This window comes from Crinia signifera, chromosome 4 (genome assembly GCF_055691185.1).
Source record: "Crinia signifera chromosome 4, ASM5569118v1, whole genome shotgun sequence".
NCBI lineage: Eukaryota > Metazoa > Chordata > Amphibia > Anura > Myobatrachidae > Crinia > Crinia signifera.
The window spans coordinates 134,742,556-134,756,165 of NC_139220.1; the positions used below are offsets into that span (position 1 = coordinate 134,742,556).

The following is a 13,610-nucleotide window of genomic DNA, read 5'->3' on the forward strand; positions in this document are numbered from 1 at the left end:
ATAACTGGACTGTTCTGCAAAAATGGGAGCAGTTGGGAGGTATGCCCTCCCCTTAGGCCAGCACTGCCCAGAGTGATTAGGTTACGTGTACTGTAGATTTAACAGGCCAGGGACAGTGTTTATGCTCAGCGAAGAACAAGAAGCAGAAAGAACAGAAAGAGGAATCCAAAAACAGTTTAATTTTTTGTCATGTTTTATTTTAGGGGATTCCATAGTAACAACATCAGGTCTATCCCAGAACATGCATTTATTGGCAACCCCTCACTTATCACAATGTAAGTATGTGTTTTTTCCTATTGTTTTTATTACTAGATATTGTAATTATTATATTATTATTTTATAATTAATGTAAGAAATCAACATATACACATAATGAAAAAGTACAATCCTCACTATGAAAACTGGCATAGCTCCCTCTTCTGCTACCACACTTTAGGGCAACCTCTGACGCCCTCCTTCTCCAAGCTATTATGTTCCACTCTGTGGATGGTTTGTATTAATGACAATGAAGATAACAAGCAAAGTACTTTTTTTTTCTTTTTAGAACTAATATTATTCCAATTCATTATTATTATTATTACAATTTATTTGTAAGGCGCCACAAGTGGTTGGCAGCGCCACACATATAGCACATATTAGAACAGTACAGGGTACACAGAGCAATCATAAGAGTAACTGAAAAACTAAAACAGAGCGCAGGTAACAATTACCAGCACAATTCTTAGTGCACAATACAGCTAAGTTGTAGTGAAACAGAGGAGTTGTCCGCATGTTACCAGGGACATGTTGTTAGTGGTAGAGATGAATGATTACAAGTGAGAAGAGATGCTAGTATAGATGGTAAATTGAGTAAGAGAGCTGTCATTGAGGTGCGAGAAAAGAGGGCTGTTAGGACAGGAGGGAAGAGGGCCCTTCTCCAAGGAGCTTACAGTCTAGACCAGTGTTTTTCAACCACTGTGCCGTGGCACATTAGTGTGCCTTGAGCTGTTCTCAAGTGTGCCTCCAGATCTAGAGATGCCCAAACTAGTTTACAGCCACCACCAGTTCTACTATTATTAACTTGTCTCTTCTTTTCATGTAAAGGGCCAATGTATTTTATTTGTGTCTCCTGTGGGGACCAGTGTGAATGTTTTTTATATGGGGGGCAATAGGTTTGTTTTTTTGCTGTGGGGGCCAATGTGTTTTGCCCTGTGGGGATCCCATGGTGTGCCTTGGCAATTTAAAAATCTTATTTAGTGTGCCGCAAGGTAAAAAGGTTGAAAATCACTGGTCTAGACAGAGGGGAAGACAGACAGGAGATACGAGGTGCAGGCAAGGAGGCCTAAAGTCAAGAAGTGAGCATGGCAGGGATGACCAAGAAATGAGGCAAGAGCAAACTCTGTTACTAGGTTATGTTGCATACCATATACGCAATGTATACCTCCGAACACCTGGAGTGGAGGCATAGCTGTGATACAATGGGGGCTTGATGGACCACACCCAATGCATTTCCTAAGCCCCTTGTAAACCAGGTTGGCAGGATAGTCCACTGATTAATATGAATTGATTATGAACTTAAAAGTGTTTTCGTATTTAAGTTTGATAACTTCAATATCTAGCTTAAGGAGGAAACCAGAGTACCCCAAATAAACCATGTAAAACCAATGCCAAACACACTAACTACACACAGTTAGGGCCAAGCTGAAGACCCCCACTTGACTTGTGACTAAGCATGCACTCTTATTTTATAAATGCATCTGATCGTGAACACTACTCCCCTTCCATCTGACCTAGACAGCAGCAGGCTTTGTGTAGACATGGCTTTGATGTCCTGCACCTACAGTGTGTGCACAGCCAGATGTACAGCCAAGCAGAGACATATATCCTATACATATTTTACACAACATATGTGTCTCAATGGGTTTTTAGAAGCCACATTCTAAAGAAAACGAGAACATAATGGCTTACACCTGACAACGTGTATGATTTGTACAGTAAAGATAACCAGCACAAAGGTTTGTACCCACATTCTCCCCCCCCCTTAACATGCCTCACAACTAAGTCTTTGAATACATTAATGTACTGTGAATGAATATTCTATAACTGCGTAGGACTGCCAGCATAAAATTTTATGACAATATAGACGTGTTCCAAGTGGATTTGTACAGAATGACCCCAAACAATGGTTGAAAGATTACAACAGAACATATACGAACATGAAGTAATTCAGACAGCTGTCGCTGCCATAATGATGGAGGTAAAAAATTTGATTAGTGTAAAACAAAATAGGAAATAAAATTGACATATTCCAGCTCCACATAATCACATTAGATACAGGCTTTGTACTACGCATGGATTGAGCTGAGACAATTGTTTCAAAACTTAAGAGCCATTTAAAGAAAATCAAAATGCGCCGCAGTGTGGCCATATAATCCTATAACCAAAACCACATTCCACACTGAAATGATTAGACAGCTGAGCAAGACATGAAACAGTACACAACGCTAGTAAATCAAAGGAGACAATTGTAATTCAGATGCTGAACAGCACACAATGTTGAAAAGCATAACCCCAGAGTTCAGAACAGTCAAATTATTCATTTTAACCCCTTTTAACAATAGAGGAAATTCATAAGTGGCTATTAGATATGCATCCAATGGCAATACAGATAGGCATTTTTGCACATGCTTTATTAGATCATTAGCTGACTTTTAAAATGTAAATTAATATGACCATACTTATTAATTTACCAGGTCGGTGTCTGTCCTTTTCAGACAGAGAGCCAGTGAATAAAATAGGTCATTTTTCCTCAGATCCTACTTGTGTGTGCTGCGGTTTCACTCTAACCAGGACTATTAGCTTCCTTAAGTAGCGGCAGAAACCACATCCACTCTGTTTTCAGTGGAAGGTTGTGCATATGTGAACTCACTCTATGGATATTTACATTTCATATCAGGCAACAATATACAAAACCGTTATGTGATATTTTACTTTATTTTAATACATGATGAGTTCTGACACAGCCACATTATTTGTACATAAATTCCCTTCACTAAATACCTGCAGTGTTCCTCGTATTTATGTTTACCTGTACCGTTAGCCATTTAATATTTTATGTAACACTTTCAAAATAAATGGGGCGAGCTGGCAATAAAGTAAGTAACCTGGGTAATACATGTTGCACTGCAGGTGGGGCAGATGTAACATGTGCAGAGAGATTTAGATTTGGGAAAGGAGTGTCCAAACACAGATATACATTGCAGTGTAAAAATAAAGCTTTCTAATATGTGTGGGCTACATGCAAAAGTAGCCAGTATTTACCCTGCATGAAAAGAAAATATATTATTTGCATGTGTACATGGTTTGTCCACAGTTACGTGCTCCTTCTAACTTTATTTCCAATTCAAAATCCCCCAAACAGTTTAATGAGAAAATCATTGGGGATATAGGTTGGGCATAGGTCAATATATTATAATAGTATATCACCTGACATTTAAGAGCCAGCTTGTAGGTTTGTAAAGATGCCTGCATACAAATGTGGAAGTGACTGCGAGTCACCGGGCTATGGGGGAGATTCTCTAAGAATCTCCGCCCCCCTTCGCCGTGCATCGCATATTTAATTATCGCATATGCTGTAACATATGCGATAATTAAGGCAAAGGACAGCTCTTGCGTTAAGAGCTGTCCTTTGCGGTGAGAGTCGCCGGGTCCCAGCAGGTCCCGGCGGCTCCCCCCCTCCCTCACACACCCGGCGCTGCTGCTGCTTCGCCGGGCTCTCCTCCTCCCTGCACCCGGAAGAGGATTAGTGCAGGGAGGAGGTCACAGGTCCGGGCAGCACTGCGCTGTGCTGCCCGGACACAGGTGAGGGGGGAGGGGGCGATGCGGGGCGGCGGGGGGTCGGCGCGGGGCGGCGGAGGGTTGCGATAGAAGCCCATTGGCTTCTATGGGGCATTGCCAGATTTTTCTGGCGATGCCCCCCGCCGCGATAACCCGGCGGGGGATGCTTACAGCATCCCAAAATGCGGTAAAAACCCCGATAACGGGGTTTTTACCGCATTTTTAGCTTAGAGAATCCCGCCCTATGTCTTAGCATCATGCCCCCGATGTTATATCACTCTCAGGGGAAATTGTCTGGCTGCTCCCAGTCTCTCATGACATTGTTTTGAAAAGGGGGTAAGGGATTCATATGGATGACCGGCAGTTAGGATGCTGATGGTCAGAAAACAGACACAGACATCCCAAATTAGGGCATTCAAACAAGGTTCAGGTAAGTATACTTAACCTCCTCCTGCCCCTCCCCCTAGCCCTCCCTTACAGCAGCCTAAATCCCCACAGCCTGTCCCTTCTAGCACCTAACCCTAACCTAACCCTGTACCACGTTTCCTAAATGTATCCACCCACCCCACAGCCTAACCCTGACCTTTTCTTCCGCGGCCAAATGCTGCAAAGTCCCGGTTACTTACCAACCTGGATGCCGGTCAATTACATCATTGGAATCCTGATAGTTTTGTTGTTCTGGCACCCGTACTCTGAAGGCAGTCGGGATGCCAGCATTGGTATATTGAACGCTGGCTGTTGGGATGCTGACCACATCCAGGGGTAAAACTACCTCGCTCTTTCTTTCTTTGATGCCTAAATCACCTAATTCAATTTCAATGCTGGACATTTTTAGTGTTGCCAACTAAGCTTATGGCATGAGACTCAACAGCGTGAGGCATTTAGTAACAACATAATCTTCTTTAAACTTCTACTAATTCTAATAATTGGGACATTGTTTTGCCTTGGTGAACCAAAAGGTAGCCTTTTGGCTCTTGCTGTTGCATGAGCATCCCATTTGTTATCCTTCTTTGAAGCATATACATAAGCCATGCCTGCAAATATTATAATATGCTGCAGGTGATTTATGTCTGTGCTGCTGCTCCACCAGTTAGGAGATACCAAGCTGTCCTGTTTGCTACACGTAAAATACAGGTGCACGCTCTAAGTCCTAAGAACGCTGATAATCAGAACAATTCTAATAAACACAATGCAATTTAGCAAGCGTAAAATTGAGGTTCGCATCATAATTTTTGACCAAAAACATTGGCCCACATACCAAGGCAAGCTGACCTCATCAGGCGTGCCTATAGCATTCCTAAGGTCCAAGTCCAGATCACAAAACGCCCTGAGCCAGCACAACTCAACTGCTTCAAATAGCCGTTTAAGTGTTAAAAATTGTTACATTCAAATAATTATTTTCTCTGTGTGGCACTACAAGCCTCAGAATAGTAACATGTCCCTTCCTCCCCCCTGATTGCTACACACGTATAAAAAATTGAAATTTCTATAATAGAGACCATTTTGTCCACTTTTTGCTTGGGACTCTATGGTACTGTGGTCTGGAACACAATCCCATTCTAGTATAAGATGGATTTAGTGTAATCACTTATTTGCTAAGGCACCTGATTATAAAGCTGGGTACACACTACACGGCGTGTGTGCTCAGAAATATTGACATGACCCGGCGGGTTGCTGGCTTAGGCTACTACATACACACAGAGTGCTCAATTGCTTATACATGCAGGAAGACAGAGGGCATCGTTAACGACACACGGGAGCATGCATCACTGACGATGTTGAGCACACACTCTAAGCGATATTATAAATTATATGAAGGGGCAAAATGAGCAATTTTATTTAAAATATCAACACCAAGAAATAGAATTTATTACAGATATTTTTGCTTTGTCGATGGAAAATCTATCCTTACACCATAGCGATCCTATTGCTGCTCATGTGCTGTCGCAAATTCTTTCTTTTTCGGATCATCGGTTCACTTTGAAAGAAGGGGTAATTTAATAATAACGTAGCATAATTTTGTTACAATCATTTTATGCCATTTTTTTTTACTTTTTTTTTTTTTAAACAGTGAGCTGAACAAATAAGAACATACATGACCGAGTAAAACACTGATCGATGGCTGGGTGCAGAATTGCCATCGATGGCAACCATAGATGGCATCTGGACCGATGGCCATCCCTAGCAGCAGTAGCCTTGTTATTCTTTCTTTCACTTGCAGTCGCAGCACTGTACTCAGTCTCTAGATTTAGTACATCTCAGCTGCCACAGGTGACAGTGCTGGGTACTTGTGTATTATCACGGCGCCCCCGATTTCCATTGTAGGGCATTGTATCGGTCGCATCGCATGGCATGCGACCCGATTTTTAATTGTACAGGCACCCTGATGGGTAATTCCTATGTTAAATGCACCCCCAGACCCGATTTTTAATTGTACAGCCACCCTGATGGGTGATTACTATGTTAAATGCACCCTCATTTTTAACGCCACCCCACTATCAACGCCAACCCGAAGTGTGGCGAGTGCAGCGAGCTGGCGAGAGGCGGCGGTACGTGTCCTCCAACCTTTTCATACCCCCACTATCCATGTCGGAATGGAGTTGATTTTATATAATGTGGCGAGCGTAGCGAACCACCGAGCCCGAAGCGTGGCGAGCGGACGCAGATTACTTCACATGTATTCCGCATCCCCTCGCCACGCTTCGGGCTCGGTGGCTCGCTGCGCTCGCCACTCTATATAAAATCTACTCCAAGCCGACGTGGATAGTGGGGGTATGAAAAGGTCGGAGGACACGTACCGCCGCCCCACACGGGCTCGCTGCGCTCGCCACGCTTCGGGTTCGCATTGATAGTGGGGTGGCGTTAACAATGGGGGGGCATTTAACATAGTAATAACCCATCAGGGTGGCTGTACAATTAAAAATTGGGTCTGGGGGTGCATTTAACATAGGAATTAGCCATTAGAGTGGCTGTACAATGTAAAATCGGCTATGATCGCGTCGCGATGTGATGCGATATTAAAATTGTACAGTCAGCCCTTAAAACCCTGAAATCTGGTCCCATCGCATACCTTAATTAGTGGTATGCAATGCGATGCGATGGGCGCCGTGATAATACCCAGTGCTGAGCTCAGGCAAATGCATTGTAATGAAAAACTAAACTGAAAGTATAAGAACGACGGGTCACCTTTTTTGGATCGGCGGCTCCCTCAGTCTTTTATGGGATCCGTCCAAAAGACCCGCTTTGTTCGCAAACGACCCATCTGTAGTAGATTGCTTCCAGCTACCGCTACACATGTCCAAACTGTGGCCCTCCAGCTGTTGTGAAACTACACATCCCAGCATGCTTTGCCATAGTTTAAGTATTCCCTATTAGCAAAATTGTGGCAAGGCATGATGGGACTTGTAGTTTCACAACAGCTGGAGAGCCATAGTTTGGACATGCCTGTCTTAAATGATTGGGCATGCCTTAATTTTTTCTTAAGCTGGCCATACATCAGAAAGATCGATCTTAAGATCGATTGCGCTCATGATTGTGTACAATTTCCCTTGAAATCCCCAGCAGTCCTTGGTGGTTTTTGGACACACAATCTACTCACAATCCATCATACAATCAGTCATACAATCCATCTTCTGCATGATTATGTATACAAGATGTGCACACAATCTGCATACAATCCATCATACAATCAGTCATACAATCAGTCATACAATCCATCTTATGATTGATTGTATGATTGTGTACACAAGATGTGCACACAATCTGCATACAATCCATCTTACAATCGATTGAGATTGTATGATTGGGTACAATATCTTTCTGATGTATGGCCACCTTAACACTCCCAGAAAATGTCCGATTACCACCCCCAAATGGTGGCTTCCCGTCAATCACTCTGCAAACAGCTAGCAATCAAAAAGTATCAGGATTTCATCACTAGATAGTGTACAGATGCATGCAAAGTCTTTCGATAATCACCCGCTGTGCAAATTCGCAGCTGTACGATCAGGTCTGAATTAGACCCTTCTTCCTTCTTTCTTACTGAGATCTAAATAGAGTCTAAATCAGGTATTCCCAACCACGGTCCTCAAGGCACACCAACAGTGCAGGTTTTAGTGATATCCAGGCATCAGCACAGATGGTTTAATCAGAATCCCTCAGATACTTATTAAGTCACTTGTGCTCAAGCCTGGATATCTACAAAACCTGCACTGTTGGTGTGCCTTGAGGACCGTGGTTGGGAATGGTCATCAGTTCACACACCTCTATGTTCATCGTGTTGTGCTCTGTTACGACCTCTGTGCATCATGTTGTGCTCTTATAATACCACTGTGCATTATGTTGTGCTCTGATTCAAACTATGTGCATCATCTTGCGCTCTGTTACAACATCACTGCATTATGTTGTGCACTGATACTGTACTCTGTTTAATCAGTGCTTGTTTTGCACCGATACTATCTCTGTGCATCAAGTAGTGCTCCGATATTACCACTGTGCATCATCTTGTGCTCTAATACTGTGCATCATGTTGTGCTCTGTTACTACCTCTGTGCATCATGTTGTGCTTTGGTACAACCTCTGTGCATCATGTTGTGCTCTGATACAACCTCTGTGCATCATGTTGTGCTTTGGTACAACCTCTGTGCATCATGTTGTGCTTTGGTACAACCTCTGTGCATCATGTTGTGCTCTGATACAACCTCTGTGCATTATGTTGTGCTCTGTTACTACCTCTGTGCATTATGTTGTGCTCTGTTACTACCTCTGTGCATCATGTTTTGCGCTGAAACTATCTCTGTGCATCATGTTGTGCTCTGATACTACCTCTGTGCATCATCTTGTGCTCTAATGCAACCTCTGTGCATTATGTTGTGCTCTGTTACTACCTCTGTGAATCATGTTGTGCTCTCTTACTACCTCTGTGCATTATGTTGTGCTCTGATACTACATCTTTGCACCATGGGGTGTGCTCCTATACCACCTCTGTGCATTATGTTGTGCTCTGTTACTACCTCTATGCATTATGTTGTGCTCTGATACTACCACTGTGCATCATCTTGTGCTCTAATACAACCATGGTGCATCATATTGTGCTCTAATACAACCACTGTGCATTATGTTGTGCTCTGTTACTACCTCTGTGCATCATGTTTTGCGCTGATACTATCTATGTGCATCAAGTTGTGCTCCGATACTACCACTGTGCACCATCTTGTGCTCTAATACAACCTCTGTGCATCATGTTGTGCTCTTAAACTACCACTGTGCATCATGTTATGTTCTGATTTAAACTGTGCATCATCTTGCGCTCTGTTACAACATCACTGCATTATCTTGTGCACTAATATTTCCTATGTGCATCAAGTTGTGTTCTGTTACTACCTCTGTGCATAATGTTGTGCTCTGATATACTATCTCTGTGCATTAAGTTGTGCTCTATTACAACCTATGTGCATCAAGTTGTGCTCTGTTACAACCTATGTGCATCAAGTTGTGCTCTGTTACTACATCTTTGCACCATGTTGTACTCCTATACCACCTCTGTGCATTGTGTTGTGCTCTGTTACTACCACTGTTTATCATGTTGTGCTCTGTTACTCCCTCTGTGCATCATATTTTGCTCTGTTACTAAATCTGTGCATCATGTTGTGCTCTGTTACTCCCACTGTGCATAATGTTGTGCTCTGTTACTACCACTGTTTATCATGTTGTGCTCTGTTACTACCTCTGTGCACCATGTTGTGCCCTGGTACTATCCCTGTGCATGCATCCCCACGTGTTGTTTCTCTTTTATGGACCTTATTTTGCTGCCTCAGCTGATCACTTCCATTGTTCCAAACTCAGCAGTTCACATCTAGGTGATCAGATTTCTTGCATACAAAACACTCATACGTTCCATCTTGCTGGCCACAGTTTCCAACACAATCTTGTGTCTTTAATGCCAGTTCTGCGCTGGTCACATTATCATTGCAATTGCTCTTTGGTTTCCCACAACTATTTAGTCATTTTTGCCATATGAACATGTGACTATTTGCACCTCATTTATGCTAAGGGAAAAGGCAATGGGCTTCTTGATGTGTCTCGTTCCATCATTTGAGAATAGGATGAATCTAGCTTTTTTTTCTGTATCCCTGAACCTCTGCCTTTTTTCTCCCCTGGCTACCTAGTGGTTTCCATTATTGAATTTGTATAATAGCAGACTGTGTGCTTTACCATCCATGACAAATACACAAAAAATATACAATTACACAAGAATGTAGCACATAATAATAAGTCCTGATATCCCTTGACTCTCATAAATGAAGCCAAACTAAACAGCATCTGAGCAGAAAAACAGAAAGGTTTCATAAATAGGTGAGTTGTGAATAAAGTACTGTACTAGTAAAAGGACTTGAAAGTTATATTTTTACCTTTTTTTATTTCCTACACATATTCAGGCATATTTGCAGACACCGAAATAGATTTTAAATAGAGTTCCTAGTAAATATTGGCCCTTATTCTGGTTGATTCGCTCCCCTGTGTGTTTGCGCAGGGGAGCGATATTGAGCTCACATAGCAGTGCGGGCGGGGGGCATGGGTGGTGGCGAAGGGGCTCGCCCATGGGAATGCCCAGTATTTCATGTGCGTTTCCTTGAAACCGCTAGGCGATTACGCAGGTGCAGGGGGCGGGTAGTGGATGTCAGCTGCCTTCCTATTTCCCACACAGGGCGCTCGTAGATGTAAGACACCAGAGAGGTGTCTCACATCTGCGAGCACTGTAGAAATCATTCAATGATCAGTGACCATCGAATGATTTCCTCCCCACACGCAAACTGCGAATGGATGTTTATGCAAAACCTGTATTCGCATGCATGCGGGGAACGTGGCGTGCAGGGGGGGGGGGGCGTGCAGGTGGTGGCAGGCATTTGTTGGACTTGCAAGCTTTACGAGTCAAGCAGAATAAGGTCCATAATCTATGGAATATGACAGACAAGATGGAGCTTTAATCTAATAAAAAGTATTGGTGCTTGTCATTGTCTGTAGTATATAACTAACCCTTGAGAGGAGATAGTGGGGCCCATTACAGTCCATCCCTGGCATTAAGATCCTGTCAAGGTTGCATTGCATGTACTATACTTTATAAATGGGCCCCTGAGTTATGATAACCATTGTAAACTTGGGCTCTGATACAAGTTATCTGGGAAGGAACTCCTCCCTTATTTTCAGTCATAGCCCAAATATGTGCAATAAAATACAATCATAGTTCCTCCCAGACTTACCCACTATGTCCATAGCTATATATCATGTGAGGCACTGGTGGTTCTTTAATCTTAGTTGGAATCCCAGCGGTCAGAACCATACCCGTAACCCCCCACTCCTGCAGCTTATAGCTAACAGTCCCCTCCTGCAGCCTATCCACCCTCCCCCCCCACACACACACACACGCACTCAGCCTTACCCTAACATTCCACTAATACCACCAAACCCTAAGGGCCCTACACACATGCCAATGTGTGTAGGGCGACCTAGCTGTGCTATGTCGGGCCGTTCTGCTCAGCACACAAAGCTGACAGCCCACACACAGAGCGAGCTGTCAGCTCTGTCTGCTAAGCGAGCAGACAGCGCCAGTGTTCTCCAGTGGGAGAACTCTGCCGATGCCGATATTGATGGACACTGTTCATCAATCTCGGCCAGCGACAAAGAAATGTGGGGATGCGCATTGCTGTCGATATAGCCCCCACACACACACCAATGTGAGGGCATTTTCTAATCGACTTTGCCAAACTAAGCAAAATCGCTTAGAAAATGCCTTAATATCGGCATGTGTGTAGGTCGTATAAATCCTCGCCCTAGTGACTAACTCTAACCCCATTACTTACCTTCAGTATTCAGCTTGATTCCGGTGTCATTATTCTGACTATCGGGATCCCAAGTGCCATGATCCTGACCTCATTGTCTTGTATAAACTCCTTACATCCTTACATGGATTATTTAGCACATGAAATACATTGTTATTTTACTGTGTATATATATATATTTATATATATATATATATATATATATATATATATATATATATATAGGCAGAGAATCCCGCACTCACATCCAGGAGAGTTGGATATACCGGGGTGCACCTTAAGGTAATCCTGTCCAGACGACCAAAAATATCCACAAGTGCTTAATAAAAAGCCAGGGCACTCACCATTGTAGTCACAGTCAGCTCTTGTTTAATTATACATAAGTATTGTCGACGTTTCGACCCTCTCGGGGCCTTTGTCAAGACAGCTCATTAGCATCAATAGGCAAAACACAAGCAGGCAGAGTAGTTACTCTGCCTGCTTGTGTTTTGCCTATTGATGCTAATGAGCTGTCTTGACAAAGGCCCCGAGAGGGTCGAAACGTCGACAATACTTATGTATAATTAAACAAGAGCTGACTGTGACTACAATGGTGAGTGCCCTGGCTTTTTATTAAGCACTTGTGGATATATATATATATATATATATACAAAGTTTTAGGGAACATGGAATTATAGCACATTAATTGAAAAAATGCACATTTTCTTCAGAATTCTACCTTTTGGGAGTTCTTTCAAGTAATGAGTAATGCGTCATTGTCAATATTAGTCATAAGTATATATAGAAAACCACATTTTTTTATTTTAGGAAGTCTGAAATTATTTTTGTTGTTTGTTTCTTGTAGACACTTCTATGACAACCCGATTCAACATGTTGGGAGATCTGCATTTCAGCACTTGCCTGAGCTCAAGACTCTGTGAGTTTTTAAAGTTACATCAAATATATAATTCCAAATAGCTAACACAGAAGTCTGTCATGGGTAAACGTCTGTAGACAAGGTTTGCCTCCCACACAACCAGGATGTCCGTGTGTAGATAACAAATGTAATAGAATTGCTTACTGTTTCAACCCCCCCCAAATAAAAAACAAAAGATGATGATGACAGATTTCCAGCTAAGAAGCCACTGGCTGAACTTAAGGAGGAACTAAGCTAAACTGAATGTTAATATATTGCAGTAGATGGTAACCTCTCTTACCTCTCTCACCTTTAATTCACTGTAAGGATAGATCTGTCATATCATGTGGGGGCTGATGCAGAACTGAAGATATTCATGATTGAACTCACACTCTATGTGTGCGAGTAGGTGCGTTGTAGAGTTATAAGCCATTAGTATTGTATCTACACTTATGGCAGATGAGTCATATTGGGGTTGTAACAAGGGCATACTCATACACCTAGTAGATTACCAGGCTTACACATAGGGACATCATATCATGCTTACATGGGCTAATATACACATTTGTTCCGTGAGTGCAATATAGGATGGAATTACTTCCTAGTCTACTCCAGTCCCCGTATCTACAAATGACTTTGTACATATGCAGACATGTATAAAACATGCAGCAGCTTTAATATATTTAAGTATTTTCATTACACAGCCGTTTGCAAAGCTCTTTGTGTACTTCAGTTCTACAAATCTACCATATGCCTAATATTCTTTTGTGTGTTAAGGATTCTCAATGGGGCATCTCAGATCACAGTTTTTCCGGACCTTACTGGAACAACCAGTCTGGAGAGTTTGTAAGTCCTAAATGTTTGTGGCATTTGATTGTACTGTGTAGACTCTGCAGCAAGATTAAGTGATACCTTCTTTTGTCTTCCCAGAACATTGACAGGGGCACAACTGCTCAGTCTCCCCAGCATTATTTGTGATCAACTGCCCAATCTCGAAGTTCTGTAAGTGTCACAGAAATGTGTGCATTGCTTTGTTTTATATTGAATGAGGGCAATAATAA

At 42.5% G+C, this 13,610-nt stretch overlaps 1 protein-coding gene across 1 annotated transcript in view; it reads left to right on the forward strand.

Moving 5' to 3' along the window:
• LGR5 (leucine rich repeat containing G protein-coupled receptor 5) overlaps positions 1-13,610 on the forward strand; it is a 179,506-nt gene that overhangs the window by 130,226 nt on the left and 35,670 nt on the right. The window contains exons 8-11 of the mRNA XM_083182546.1: positions 204-275; positions 12,499-12,570; positions 13,327-13,395; positions 13,480-13,551. Coding sequence (XP_083038672.1) covers positions 204-275; positions 12,499-12,570; positions 13,327-13,395; positions 13,480-13,551 — 285 coding nt within the window. The remainder of the gene's footprint in view (positions 1-203; positions 276-12,498; positions 12,571-13,326; positions 13,396-13,479; positions 13,552-13,610) is intronic.